This window comes from Halichoerus grypus, chromosome 11 (assembly GCF_964656455.1).
Source record: "Halichoerus grypus chromosome 11, mHalGry1.hap1.1, whole genome shotgun sequence".
NCBI lineage: Eukaryota > Metazoa > Chordata > Mammalia > Carnivora > Phocidae > Halichoerus > Halichoerus grypus.
This window is the reverse complement of record NC_135722.1, coordinates 31,954,663-31,970,512: the sequence shown is the minus strand read 5'-3', so window position 1 is coordinate 31,970,512 and position 15,850 is coordinate 31,954,663. Positions and strand designations below refer to the sequence as shown.

At 38.4% G+C, this 15,850-nt stretch overlaps 1 protein-coding gene across 1 annotated transcript in view; it reads right to left on the bottom strand.

Moving 5' to 3' along the window:
* The window catches only part of SLC5A12 (solute carrier family 5 member 12), a 45,071-nt gene that overhangs the window by 22,173 nt on the left and 7,048 nt on the right, over nucleotides 1-15,850 (bottom strand). Inside the window, exons 2-8 of the mRNA XM_036100909.2 lie at nucleotides 14,932-14,997; nucleotides 13,733-13,784; nucleotides 12,292-12,359; nucleotides 7,619-7,773; nucleotides 7,357-7,497; nucleotides 2,538-2,667; nucleotides 1,191-1,279 (exon numbers count right to left, since the gene is read on the bottom strand). Of these exons, the coding sequence (XP_035956802.2) occupies nucleotides 1,191-1,279; nucleotides 2,538-2,667; nucleotides 7,357-7,497; nucleotides 7,619-7,773; nucleotides 12,292-12,359; nucleotides 13,733-13,784; nucleotides 14,932-14,997 (701 nt within the window). The remainder of the gene's footprint in view (nucleotides 1-1,190; nucleotides 1,280-2,537; nucleotides 2,668-7,356; nucleotides 7,498-7,618; nucleotides 7,774-12,291; nucleotides 12,360-13,732; nucleotides 13,785-14,931; nucleotides 14,998-15,850) is intronic.

Sequence of the window (15,850 nt, the reverse complement as noted above, 5' to 3'; positions counted from 1 at the left end):
AGCAAAAATAATTCAGTAGTAAACTAAATCAGAATTACACCAGAAGCAAGTTCAAGTCATTATATGAATTCAAGGATATTGCTAATTTGGATATATGTCAACATATCAATATGCCAAAAGTTAAAAAAACACTTCAAAAATGCCAAAAATTTAATAAAATTCAATATCTCCAATAAAAACTTTCCTAAAAGTAGAATAAGTATATGCGTTTTGTTCTTTTTTACGATTTATTAACTTAAATGAATATTCTTTTTTTTAAGATTTATTTATTTTAGAGAGAGAGAGTGGGAGCACAAGCAGGAGGGGCAGGAGAGAGAGAGAGAGAATCTCAAGCAGACTCTGTACTAAGTGCACAGCCCAACACAGGGCTCCATCTCAGGACCCTTAGATCACGACCTGAGCCGAAACCAAGAGTGGGACCCTTAACTGACTGAGCCACCCTGGCGCCCCTTAAATAAGTATTCTTAAATGTAAATAATATCTTTCAAATTAAAACTTGATATCACATTTAATGGTAAAATCTAAGAGCCATTTACTCTTTTTCTCCTCACAAAATCATGCCCTACCACAAAATCATGCCTTACCACTTCTACTGCAGACCCATCAGGAAGAGAGGGACTAGACCTTACATAGGCTTGACCTTGTACTTGGATACTACTCTATCCCAGCCAGAGGGAAAGCACCTCTTTCCCCCCAGCAACCACTCAGCCAATGAAAAGCCACCATGCTTTGAACTCCCAGTTTACTCCAATTGGTCTTTTAGTTCATAACAGACTTCCCAACTTACTCCTTTTCTCCTCAAAAAGACAGACCTCTCCTTTGTTCCTCACACTCACCTATGGTTTTGCCTCAACTTACTTGTCCCTTATTGCAATTCTCTTTTATTCCCCAATAAGCCCATTTTTTGCTGGTAAGATCATTGGTGGTTTTTATTTTTAAGGTTAACACTTCTAATGCCTTCCTATTGATCTTCAAATCCAAACTACTTCATAAAGTTTCACAAGTTTCCATCTCATACAACAAAGGAGCACATACAAATGAAGCATTCATGAGGGCAGCCAACACACAGTAAGTACACAGTAAATGGTGGTGATTATGACCACCGTCACCCTTGTCACCTCACTGGCCTTGCCATCACCACTGTCATCAACCTCCACGTTGTCAGAGCGGAGAGTTGTCGATATACTAACCTCAGAGTTCCGCTAAAGGCACAAGCCACGAAGAGTCCAGGCAGTCCTGGCATCGTGGAAAATATCTCCATGACGAAGTATGGCATCAGCTGAAGGAGGTAAAACAAGATAGGATTAGTGGCCTTAGCAGCAGAGTCTGAAATGTGAAAACATCACTTTCTAGCAAAAGGAGGTGGGAAAAAAAGACAAAAAAATAAAATAATAGAGGAGTTTGCGAAGACTCAGGTTGTTACATGCTGGCAGTTGAGGTTATGATTAATCCGATTTCATGGACCTGAGGTCCAGCTCCAGCTGGAGGGGAGGTGGAGCGGTGGGCAGGGGCAGCTGATATTAGGGAAACGGGTTGGATGGACTTTAGAAGGTTCAGGAACTTGTTTTATTTCTCCTATGTTTGCAATATATGCCATTTTCTTGCCTGTCTACCCTTAATGTTAGCAGTTAAATCCTAACAACAAATGCTTAAAACTCATCTTCAGGGAATCTAGGTATTATGGTTCTACCTTGTAGTCAGATTTGTGAGAGAGGAGCCCCCTGGGACAGAGGGGACAGTAGAACATAGAGCGGGGAGAGAGTGATGGTTCCTCTTTAACACATCCTCCATACATGGAGTTTTTGAAAGCACTTTTTAAAAAAATTTTGTTTTATTATGTTATGTTAATCACCATACATTACATCATTAGTTTCTGATGTAGTGTTCCATGAGTCATTGTTTGCATATAACACCCAGTGCTCCACGCAGAACGTGCCCTCTTTAATACCCATCACCAGGCTGACCCATTCCCCCACCCCCCTCTCCTCTAGAACCCTCAGTTTGTTTCTCAGAGTCCACAGTCTCTCATGGTTCATCTCCCCCTCCGATTTCCCCCCTTCATTTTTTAATGTAGTATATTGGGGTGATGGTGTTTAAGCTATGATGAGAAGACATGAGCAGAAGCTTTATAGAATTAAAGGTAATTTTCTTCAATTTGAGAATAAAATGTCTTTAATCAACCTTGAGACATACAGAAAAAAAGAATTGAAAGTCCGCATTGACAACCAAGCCATGGGTTCAAGCCCAACTTCCACTCTCCCCAGCCTTGCCCTGACCCCTGGCCCCTGGCCTTATCTTCATGGACAAGGTGAGATACCTTTTTACGTGTCACTCCACCATTTTAAAACCTGGTGTGTGGTGATACCACCCAAGAGGAGAAGAAAGAAATCAACTCTCTTAGGCTTAGGAAGTGGCTTGAGATCCAGGTGGAAAAAAAGGAAGAACCCATATTACTCATTCATGGCCAGAAACCATAATACTCATTATGAACTCATTCATCTCAGCCATTTCCCCACTGGTCCCAAGGGAACACATACCTGGTCTGGTGCTGAGATAATGCCAGAAGTCCAAGGGTCACAATCTTTGAAGTGGGAGTACATGATTAAGCCAGAGAAGACAGCACACACCAGAATGATCCAGAGACCCAACAAGTTAAAATACAAGGCTCTAGAAAAAAACACAAAGATCTACTGGTAGCCTCTACACCATATTACCGTATGATAAAGACATCACCAAAAATCCATGGTAAAAATTTTGGGGGATTTTTGCTATAAAATAAAATTCCACAGCCTTCAAGAATCACTACACTTTATACTTTTGCAATTTTTTTGTTTGTTTGTTTGGGAACGTTACACTTTTAGACTGATGACAAAATTTGAATGAGGTAGATTTTTGATGGCTTTTCTTTTGAAATCAGGAGTTTTTCTGCAAAATCTCAATGTGTGGTGGATGAAATTTCACATACCGATCACTCATATTATATAACTTACAGTGATTTTCCCCCCACTCAATTCATATAACTGTCAAAAAGTGAACTTACATTTTAACACCTTTTCTTCCAGAGGGATAATGAGATAAATGTAGAAGTAGACACATTTTGGAAATAATCACTTTGGAGACTGATTTAGATGAAATTTAAAGTTGAGGGTTTTTTTTTTTTAAAGATAATAGAAAGTATGCAAAACCTAAGGTCATTTTACCCATATTCTGGGGAGCAATTCTTTTTATTCGTACAACACAGAGATACACTTAATTCCAGTTTGAGTGCTTTGGCAGTCTCCTATGGTTATTTTGTATTCATTGTTGGTTTTTGAAAGTCAAAATATTACTAGTTTTCGGGGGTTTTTTTTAAAGATTTTATTTATTTACTTAGAGACAGTGCGGGCGGGAGGCAGAATAAAATGAAGGGAGAGAATCCCAAGCAGTCTCCACGCCCAGCACAGAGCTCAACACAGGGCTCATCTCAACAACCTTGACATCATGACCTGAGCTGAAATCAAGAGCCAGACGCTTAACCGACTGCACCACCCAGGCACCCCACTAGTTTTCTTAATCTCAAGGAAGACTTGAAAGTGGGCTGGAATTTTATAAACAACCTCATTCTGGAGAGTTTCAAAGGGCCAAGAGAGCAACAGTGGGAATTTTCTTGGATCAAGTCATTGTTCGAAGGGAATCAGATACATCCACATTTAAATGTAAGGACACACATTAATTTCAAAGCCTCCGAAAACCCATACTGTACACGTGTACCTAGCTTTCAGAAAACCCTTGAGCCAAACTACTCATTTATGAAGCAAATCTGGTTAAATTATTCTCTCGTTTGGAAGCTTCTATTTCACACTATTTACATTAGAAAAGGGACTTATCCTAGAAGTTACTTCCTTTAGAGTTTTCTAACAATGTTTCTTGTGGAGTTGTATTGGTTTGTTTTTGTTTAGAGGGGTTGATTTAAAGATAGCCTTTTGGGAATATGATTAATATATGAGGTGGTCAATACCTATTAACTGCATTGATTGTACTCTTGCTATCCTCCCTTCTGGGCAACTTTGTTCAAACCTTTACTTAGGCCACCTCCTAGACAGCCCTCCTGACCATCTTTTTCTGAAACAGTGCGTCTCTGCTCTTTCTACTTCTTATACTGTTCTACATCTTTACAGCACTTATCATTATCTAAAAGCGTATAATATATTCATTTGCTTATTATTAGTTTCCCCCACTCAAACAAACACAGTGCTGTAGAATTGTGCGGGCACATAGCAGACATGAAATTATTTTTGGTAATAAATAATTGAATGAATGAATGGTAGAAATTCAGTACAATATGATTATACTCCTCATATCATTTATTTTTTTTAAAAGAACTTTGGGCCGTGAATCAGAAGACTTTATCCTCAACCATCTGATGTTAGACAAGTCATGTGACATTCTGAGGCAGATATATCATCTGTAAAAAGAGTGTTAACACACCTGCTCTACTTCTATTATGGGACTAGTATGAGGAATGAATGAGTTACATTCTGTAAAAAGAGATGTAGGTTATATAGCCATACATTCATACATTACCCAAAACAATTTTAAGCTTTACCAGTCAACTATGGGAAATGAGAAACCAATGGCAAAATTGTACTGAATGTTAAAGTCCTTGTGTTGTGAATTTGTTTTTCATTAGAAATGGACTTTGATTCTTTACGGAATCTTGTAACTTAAGCCACTTCATTGATTCATTCAAAAAATATTTATCGGGCATCTCTATATACCAGCTCTTCTAGGTCCCGGGGTAAGGCAGTGAGCAACACAGAACCCACCCTCATGGATGTTAAATTCTGGGATTAGAAACAGATCATCACTGAAATGAAATAAATGAATACAGTGATTTTAGATGTAAATGAGGAAAATAAACTAAGGCAGTAGGAATAGAACAAAAGTGACTTGTGTGGGTGTGCTCGTCTTAGCCAGGAGATGGGATGGAGATGGGAAGGGACCAGAGAACATGCCTCAGCCCCTATTACCCTCATGGCACCTTTTATGATCAGCAATCTTTAAAGATAAACTGGGGTCTAGAAACAAGAGGAGGTGAAGTCAGCTTCCAGGGAGCACATCTAAAATCACATGGTGGGTGATATTATTTCCAGGTGTGAGGAAGGTCAATAAAGCTTAACATCAATCAGTGATGCGAGTAATTCGTGAGTAAATAATCCACATTCCTGGCCATGAAATTATATGCATATATAATGAGTCGCTCCTGGTTTTAACCCATGGACACGTTCAGTATGAACGTTATGGATCTATTTTCACCTATGTATGTTTCAGGATGTATTTTCCCCAAGTAGCAGAGCTTTCCTTAAACTCTGATGGAATGTTTTAATGACACCAAGCTCTCAGATAATTGAACAGAAGTAGAGCATTTAATCAACATCCTGCACAGCCTCCTAGGTGAGAGCAAACTGGTAGCTGGCTCCGAGTGGCCTCCTGTTGCCCCCCATAGTGACCTTGAGGCTTCAGCTGGGTGACAAACGACACATCCCCACTGTAGGCTTCCTTCCACCTGCATGCACTTCAACTGGACTGGCCATTTTGACTGATTTCTCTTTCCTGAACTGTAGTAACTAAACCAATTTGGATTCTCTCAGGGAAGTCTTTCCTAAAGAGAATTTTTATTTTTCCATCTTTCCTTATTCTCACAAAATTCCTGTCATAGCTTTGGTCCTTCCACAGAAGTGGGGATGGGTGGAAGCAGGAGTTGCAATCCTAAATGCTTAGGAAAGTGTGTACATTTTTTTCTCCATGAATATCTCTCCTTTTCTGACAGTTTTCATACCCATTAAATACTCATGCAATAAATTCCAAACCCCAAGCAACTATTATGAATGTAATTGTATCAACTTTTGCTTGATTTAAACTAACTCGCTAAATGAGTCTTAAAGATACACAAACACAAGCATACACTCGGGAGTACACACTATTATTGTTGTAATGGGGGAAATTAGACATGTTCACAAGAAAAAATAATATAACACAAATACATAAGATTAAAAACAATCTAGATGTAGCAGAGAATTATTGTTTATTTCACCAAAAGATCCTTTTAGAGATACAGTCAACTCTATTTTAAAGCAGAATTTTAAATGAATTTTAATTTTATCTATTTATTTTTGTGAAGTAAGCTCTACACCCAATGTGGAACTTGAACTTGCAACCCCAAGATCAAGAGTTACGTGTTCTACAAACTGAGCCAGCCAAGTACGCCTAAATGAACTTTAATTTTAAAGGAATTGTGAGATCAAAGTCACACTTGATCTTAAATACATTTCCAGTAATTCAGCTATTTGATAAAGTGATGATCTTGTATGGAGGGTTTGTTAACATTATTTATTGTAATAGGATATGAATATGTTATCAGCAAATTAATGGAATACTAGATAATGCCTTCAATTCTTCCTTCTGTGAGTGTGTGAAATATATAAGAAATATAGTCTCTTTTGGAATTCAAGTTACAAAACAGTGAACCATGTCCCAACAATGTTATCTTCTATTCAGCCTATGCATTGAAAGTATTTTAAAATCAGTTGGGGAAATATTCACAGTGGCTGTTTCTCACTCAAAGAAAAGTTAAGGACATCCCGACAAATCTGGGGATGCTGGAAATTTGGACAGAACAATGAGGATAAAATGTCCATTTTAGATGCATGTCTAGCTTATTTCTGCCAGGTCTGCAGAATAATACAGAACTTCCTTCAATCCCTGTTCTAGAGCATGGGATGCCTTGCAGGGCTTGGAAGAGGCTTCCCAAGCTGTGCCCCTGCTGGGGTCTGTCAGGGCGAGCACGCCTGGCAAGACTGGTGACTGCCGGCTCGGCAGGAGTTGGGTTGGCAAAAGCCCCGTTGTGACTTACCTCATTACCTTGGCTTTCCTTCTTTTAAACCTCTCCTTGGAAAATTTAAGGATATAGCCATCAAAGAAAAATAGAAGCTGAATTAATTGAGACCACAGGCTGAATCAAGTCACTCATAAGGGCTATCTCATCACAGAAACTCTGAGGAGGCAAAACATGCTATTTACCTCAGCATTGCCACCCAGGGCACCTAATTTCGCCTAGTGAGTTCTCAGTAAGTGCAGGCAGCAAATGGTGTAGAGGAGAGCAAAGGCAGAGAGACGGAAGTTCAAACCCACTTCCTTGCTGAGATGGGAGTAGTAATGCCTGCCTCAAAAAATTGCTGAGAGGGTTAAATAAAACTTTCCATTTTTCTCTGACACACACACACACACACACACACACACACACACACACACACACACAAGCATATAATAAGTATCCAATAAAGGCTAAGAAAACTGAAATGTTTATTTATAACTTACAGTTTTGCATGTTTTTCTGTTTTGCAAGAGATGCATCGCTGTATGGTGGACTGATTAACTCCATAGATCCCGAGCCATGTAAAAGTTCCTCCCACCGAGATTGTCCAAAAAGTGTGCCGCCTGAGAGGATCTACATCAAAGCTATGAGGCAGAGAGAATTGAGTGAACAAAGATGTTCCTTTGATGCCCAAATATTATTTTAGTTAGCTGAGGTTATACAGCTAAATCTTTATAAAACATGAAAAACTAGTAGCGGACGTACTCAAATATATTTAGTCGAGATCCATTTGTTGATTGCTCTATGACATTGTGTAATCCTCCAGCATGAGCTGATCCTTGAATGAGAACCGTTAAAAATCCCACAATCATGACAACCATCTGAAATGTATCTGTCCACACCACTGCTTTTAATCCTCCCTGAAATGGAGAGAATAGATGTGAGTTCTCAGAAAGGAAGGCTGCAAGTCCTCCAATTCTTTACAACCTCTCTGCTGATGCAATCTTTCTTTCCTTCCTTCCTTCCTTCCTTCCTTCCCTCCCTCCTTTTTCTTTCTTTCTTTCTTTCTTGCTTGCTTTCTTTTTCTTTCTTTCTTTCTTTCTTTCTTTCTTTCTTTCTTTCTTTCTTTCTTTCTTCCTTCCTTCCTTCCTTCCTTCTTTCTTTCTTCTTTCTTTCTTTCTTTCTTTCTTTCTTTCTTTCTTTCTTTCTTTCTTTCTTTCTTTCTTTCTTTCTCGATCTATGTTATGAAGAACGAGTAGGAATTTACCTGGTACAGAGGACAAGAGAGGGGAACCACATATGTGAAGGATGGAGATGCATGGCTGCCTGGAGAAATGAAAGAATGCTAGAATATATAGATTGAGGCATATACAGAATGCCCAAAGGGAGGTTGCTGAATTTGCTAGAGGCCAGAACACATGGGTTTTGGCAAGGCTACTTAAATGATTTCTTAAGAGCAATGAGAAAGCATTAAAGAGATTTACATGATGAGAGATTTTATTTGTTTGCTTCATATTAGTTTCAGGGGTGGTTGTGTGGATAACAGATTTCTGGACCAAGGAAAAGAAGGAGTGAGAGATACACTCAGAGTTGATTTCAGTAGTCTGTGCCCAAGAGGACAGAGGTTTGAAGCAGGTTTGCAGCAGGGTAGAGATGGAAAGAAATGGATGGACTTGAAAGATAACTGGGAGGTCAAATCAACACAACTTGTGAATAATTGAATACAGATGATAAGGAAGTGGGGAAATTAAGGATAATCATCTGGGTCTGGCTTATACAAACATGAGGGTTTTTTTTTCGTAAATTTAGTGACAGTAAATAAATTTGGGGGAACTGAGATGCTAGAATGCTGAGAAAAAAGAAAAGAACTAGGAAAGAATGATAGATTCCAGACATTCATGGAGAAAGGAGTTTTAAGAGCTAGATGATGGTCAAAGAGTGAGGTGGGCAAGGCAGAGTTTGTGGAGGATAAATCTCACAGCAGAACTCAGGACAGAGTGATGAGGGAAGAGGTTAGTGTGCTGGTTATCAAAACTGGATCCTCTGTAGAATCCCTTGGGGAATTTGAAAACAAACAAACGCCAATGTCCTAGCACCCAAGGATTCTGAATAAATTGAAGTCTGGGTTGGGATCCAGTCTTAAATATTTTTCTGAAAGCTCTGACAGGAATTCTAAAGTACAATTCTAGTTGAGAACACGTGGGCAAGAGGAAAGGAGGCGAGAAAGAGGCTCCTGGAGTAATCCAGGTATAGAATCCCTGAGGATCACAGTGAGGTGGAATGAGCAAATTGGGAAAGATTAAACGAAGTGATATAAAAAAAAAATGCTTTGAAAATGAATAAGCACTATGAGAATGGAAGGATGTGGTATTTTTAACATTGAAAAATAGAATTGTCATCCCCAGTTACTCCTCCAGAGTGTCAAGAACTTCTGCGAAAAGATGACAGGTTTCATCTTTATCTTGAGAAGAAAGAAGACGTTGGGGTTGTCCCACCATTTCTTTTGTAATTAGAATGCAATTTGATAAATAGACATTAAAGTCCCTGCCTGAGGCATTGTATTTGTATATTGTGTTCACATCCTGACTTGAGGAATAATCAGTATTTACCTCCTACCTCCCAAGTAATAGTATTGTGATTTTCTCTAAAGACATTACGCCTTCTAAACCCAAGTCACAACATCAGATTTTAGTGATATGAAGACCAAATGTCACAGAGCTCAGTTTTCAGCAGCTACTTGCTATTGGTTATGCAAAAATATGCAAAAGCCTTATGCATATTTTTGAACTTCAGCTAGACATGAGGCAAGAGAACAAACCACTTTATCAAATGTACATCAAAAGACAGATTATAGGGACCTCTGGGTGGCTCAGTTGTTAAGCGCCTGCCTGCAGCTCAGGTCATGATCCCAGGGTCTTGGGATGGAGCCCCGCGTTGGGCTCTCTGTTCAGCGGGAAGCCTGCTTCTCCCTCTCCCACTCCCCCTGCTTGTGTTCCTTCTCTAGCTTTGTCTCTCTGTGTCAAATAAATAAATAAAATATTCAAAAAAAAAAGACAGATTATAGTCACCATGAAAATTTCTCTGACTCTATAACTTCTACATACTGTGAGACACCCCCCGCAAAACACACACACTGACCTATAACCCTGATCGAGCAGTGTCACTGATGTATTTAATCAGTCTGTGTTGTTTGAAATCTAATGTTTACTTCACTAGATTGCAAGCCCCTGAATGGCAGGAATCACTTATTGTTTTAATCTCTTCCACCGTTTATCTTAGATACCCAACCATCCTCAGGATGTTAAAGAAACTGCAGCATGAGCAACACGTGTTGGACAAATAAGCCACCATTGGAGTGGGATCCGAAAGCCTGTAGCCTGGCTAGAGAGAGGAAAGATGGGACAGAGGTGCTGTAAGGGATTAGATGGGCGGATTGACTCACATCATGAAAGATTTCCAACACTAGGCTAAGAGGCTTATACTTTATCCTGGGAACAATAGGAAGTGAGAAGAGAATTGGGTCAGTTAAGTGGCATGAAGTGATAGGTGATTAAGATTAATCTTCCAGAAGCACGCAGAGTGGAGAGAAGCACTGAAACCAATTAAGAGGTAGCAAATTTAGTTCATTTTAGCTTATTGCGATTATGACAATATCCAGACTTGTGTCTGACATTACTTTTCGTTTCTGTTTGTGCCTTCTCTATTTTTATCCTCTTCTCTTGCTTAAATCACTTGAGGTTTTGTTTTGTCTTGTTTTAATTCCCTTTTTCCACTTTGACAGTTTATTTAAATGGGTCCCCTTGAAATTTTGCTACAGATTTTTAAGTTAGAGTCTAAATTTAAAGAATATCTTAATCCTCAACAATTCAAAGATGATAAAATTGTCAACTCTGATTACTGTCTTCTTGATTTACATGCTATTGTTGTCCAAATGAGGGTTATTCTTTTTCTTAATCCCAAAATTACATATAATAATAATAAGTAGAAGTAGCAGTAGTATATTATATTATAAATTATAAAATATAATTAGGTATGTATGTTATACTATACTATACTATAAAATTATTTTTTTATCATCGAGCACCAAAAATTGTTTGACTAGACTTACTAAATGTTTACTCTTTTATTTTCTTATCATTACTTCTTCTATCCAAAACTGGATCATTTTCTTTCTTCCCAAAGTACTTCCTCTAGGTTTTTCTCAGGGAAAGATAGATTAGTGGTAAATTCTCTTGGTTCTTGACAGTTCCTAAAAGTTAGTATTGCTGAATACACAATTTTAGGTTGACAGTTGTTTTCCATCAATGCTTTGAAGATATTATTTCACTGTTTCTGCCTTCCATTATTGTTGCTAAGAAGGCTGCCTTCAGTGTCCCTGGCAATGTGTCTAGTCATCCTTGTATGGATAGATGCTTTGGAGCAACTAATCTGTCACATATGGCCAGACATATAAGGAGCAGGAGCTTATTTTTAACCTAGGTAAGAGACGTGTGTCTGGAATAGAGCTATGGTAGTGAGAATGGAACGGAAAAAAAAAAAAAAAAAAAGACAAAACTCTGTAGTGCAAAAGAAATGGTGGGAATTGTGTGTATGAAAAAGACATTTTTAAATTGTATATTTCATGATCTATGTTCAAAGAGTATCTGATATGCACACAATACCAAAATATCTGGATGGTCTGCTCGATGATAATATAAGATTACTTTGTTTTCCTCTATAGAGGAGGAAAGAAAATCCAGCTTTCTGAAAACCAGTGCCATATTTTTAACTGGTTACTTACAGCCTCTGTCTATGGATGCCAAGGATTCAGAAGAATAAGGCTTCCCATTGCAAAGCATGATAAATAATAGGTGCTCAATGAATGTTTGTTGAACTAAACAGATTTTAATAATTACATAAGTACGTTGCCAATACCACCCAGATTCCTTGATGAAAAACTGAGCATGTGTTAAGCCAAATGGTACTGTAATCCAAGCTTATCCATAAATAAGAAAAAACAACAAGCTGTGGAATCCTCAAGTTTACAAAATACCAGCCATCCTTGATCATTCATATATGCATCATGCATTTCTCAATCACTAGACAATGAAGTGTATGCTATCTAGGGTTCATAATTACTGTTAACAGGCACATTGTTTTCTTGGCAGTTGCACATGGTCACTTATCCTCTTAGCAAGAAGGGATTTCTTCCATGAAATCTTTTCTTTGCCATGGCTTTCTCAAATGAGCCCAGAACCCAATTCTGCTAATGGCACTGAAAGAATTTTAAATAAAAGAACAGCACCTTCCTCAGGAAACTGTGACAGAGAAGCCAGCAAATTTCTCTTTAATTTTGGAATAGCAATTTCTGCTATAATTAGATGCCCTGTTGTTGGAGGTTTGCCCTTATCCCATATTAGGAGATGGTGCTAAATACTTTGTCACAGTTAGATACATACCAGGGTACAGTAGAATGTGCAAACAATTCCTGTTGCAAACACAGAGCCCCAGAGATCAAACCCAGTCACTAGAAAAGAAGAAAAAATATTGAAAGAAGTTTCTCTGAGACAAGTAGAAGATCAAGGTTTATGAGAAAAAAGTCACAATATTTTTGTCAGTGTTCTTTGTGGGCAAATGGAAATCAAATTAAAATTTTCTCTTATTACATTCACCTCTGATAAAGATTGTTTTATTACAGTGTTATACTTCAACTCAGTCTATAATTTTTAGGTAATGTTAAAAGCCAAATCTTTCCTCCTAAAATTCTGTAGCTTCTGGTCTTTGCACCAACTGTTTGCTTTTTCTTAACGAAGTTAGTCTGAGTACTTTGAAACCACCTAAACATCAGCCCTGAATAAATGTGTCTCAATATAAGCGCAGAGCATGATTAAATTGAATATTGAAGACTTCTAATATTATAGGTATTATTATGAAATTTATTTTAATCTTTTTTTAACTCTTGTTTCTAGGATTCTATTCCCTCAAAAAGGTCAAGTATAAGTTTTTTTTTATTATTATGTTATGTTAATCACCATACATTACATCATTAGTTTTTGATGTAGTGTTCCATGATTCATTGTTTGTGTATAACACCCAGTGCTCCATGCAGAACGTGCCCTCTTTAATACCCATCACCAGGCTAACCCATCCCCCCACCCCCCTCCCCTCTAGAACCCTCAGTTTGTTTCTTAGAGTCCATAGTCTCTCATAGTTCGTCTCCCCCTCCGATTTCCCCTTCTTCATTCTTCCCCTCCTGCTATCTTCTTCTTTTTCTTTTTTTTTAACATATAATGTATTATTTGTTTCAGAGGTACAGGTCTGTGATTCAACAGTCTTACATAATTCACAGCGCTCACCATAGTACATACCCTCCCCAATGTCTATAAGTTTTAAAATAATTACTACAAGTACCTTTTACTCCTGTATTCAGATTACGGACTTCATGAAATCCCTGACACAGGATCATACGTTATAAACGTCTTTAGTGGTTGTGTGTATGCAATACCAAAACTGCCATCATTTCAGAAAAACAGAACAAACAAACAACCAAATGACAATCAAACTGGGTGTTTGAAACCTTGTGGGCAAATCAAGTAATTAATTATTTACCTTCTTTTCTCTCTCTCTTTTTTTTTTTTTAGATTTTATTTAAATTCAAGTTAGTTAACATATAGTATATTATTATTTTCAGGGGTAGAATTTAATGATTCATCAGTTACATATTACACCCAGCGCTATTTTCAATGTTTGATTTTTGGAGCTCTCTATCGTGATGACTACAGTAATTAGAGCCCCCTAACAGCAGGAATGTCTCCCCAACAAGATGGATATATATTTCTCAAGGTGAGAATGTAAGCATACAAAAGATGAAGAGTATCCAAGGGAGTATCAGTGACTCACCTTGATTGAGCGCTAGCGCAGGTGCATACACCACCACTCCTGTGTAGAGAATCTGGTGGGGAAGCAAGAGTCAAGTGAACAGTGTGAAAAGTGACACGGAAGGGAAAGCTGCCTCAAAGTTTCCTTATTGACCTTAGAGGGGTATTTCCCTCATCATGTCACTAAACATGTCATTGGCAACCGCTCTAATCTTGAAATCGTTGATTACTGTCATTAGTGTGCAAAGCAGTTAATAAGCATTTGATGGAGGAAGAGCATTGGACTTTTAAGACTGCTGTGAATTTTGAGATTTTATGGTTAGATATGGGGTATTTCTGAAGGAAACAAAGATAGGCTTCAAGGTAAGGTTTTGGTTCAACCTTTCTCTACCCACCCCCCGCCCCCATGCATATGTCACAATGACTCAACCTCATCTCAGCACGCCGCTGAAATACGGATTTTCGAATGGAGACAGTACAGTGCAGGGAAGACAAATGCGGGTGATCTACTTCATGAGTACATCTTTGGACTCCCAGGGTTGCAGCCACTATGCTGAGGGAAGTAGGTGCAGTCTCATTTTTATTTTAAATGGGATTTCACCATTTAGAGATTCCTGTGAGGGTTTTAGGAGGCAAAAGTGCAGGAACAGGTCAGGGAGCACTGCTTTCCTCCTTTTCTCTCTCTTAAATCCTTCAGTCAGTGAGTGGGAGTTTTGATTAAGAAAGAGAAGAAGGTTATTTTCCAGCAGAAAGTATATTGTGAGTTGTAGGAAGCATACCAACAGTGTGCCACAGGCGACCCTGGGGGACAGCATGAAGGCACCCAGAGCTAGGGAGCAGGAGAGGAGTCCCAAAGGGGAGATGGGAGTATTGTCTTAAAATGACTTTCAACAAAATGGGCATTTCTGGTTCAATGCAGTTAACTAGTGAAAACCAGTTACTGAACCATTTCATATCCAAAGCAATGTGTTTTTAATGCTATTTTTTTCCTTTGTGGTTTATAATATACATTTGTTTTTTATTTATTATTTGGATGAATATACGGGGTCTGTACAATGTGGGTAACTTTCAATGTAATCACACATTCCGAAAGTGCTATCCTTGGAAGAAAGTGCTAGCTCTGTCCCTTGGTTGCATTCATTGCCCTCCCCCCACCGAGTAAACAAACCCATATCTTGTCACCCCACACTTTCCACATCTGTAGCAGCCCTTCCCCCTTACCGTCTGCACAATATAGATGACAGTGGCCGCATAGCGCACTGGTTTATTGAATCGTAGTTGTAAGTACTAGAAACAACAGAGAGAAGGACAAGCAAAGAGTCAGTGAGTTATTTACATAAGAGCTGCTAAGAAGGTTCTTCTTTCTTGTATTCCTTTATGTTTAGTGCTTTGGATTTATAATATGATTTTATGCTATATATACTCGAGAGAACCAGAAAAATATGGATTGTTTGAAGTCAAAGAAATATCAGAGCTCTATTAAAGCTCAATTCTTGCTTAAGGTTCTCATGATAGAGAAAATAAATGCTTTTTATTTTTAAATTTTTATTGTTTGAATGAAAATCCACGTTCTCTAGCTTTCTACCCAGGGGTCTTCTTACTGACTATACTGAAGCCACTGTTTCCTTTTATATCCCATTCCCCCCAGTTTAGCCCAGACCTATATTCCCTCTTTCCCAGGTGACTCCCTCTAATTCCAGTCCTTGCCCATCCATCCCATCAACCACACATCGGCCACATTGGTTCTCCTAGAGCAAGGCTCTAATCATGTTGCTCTTTTTCTTAAAATCTTCAATGACTCTCTATCATTGACAAAGTCCACACTTGATATTCTCTACTGTCTGATCTATACCCTTCCTAAGTCACACCACTAGCCCTCCCATTATTAATTCTCCACATAAAATCACTGTGTGTTTTTCAATCAACATGCTTTGTACTTCTCAGACTTTTGTTTTCTTTGCCCTGCTCAACCCTTACCCTGAGAAAATAACTATCTTATTCGTAGACCCTCCTTCTTCAGACGATAGATTTAGTACACTGTGAGTTAGGAGATAGTCCAGGGGGTGTGTGACTGAGGGCACCAGATATAAGGAAAATATTCTTAAAGAGGTAAAGAAGTCAGTGAGGAGTCAAGTCTCAG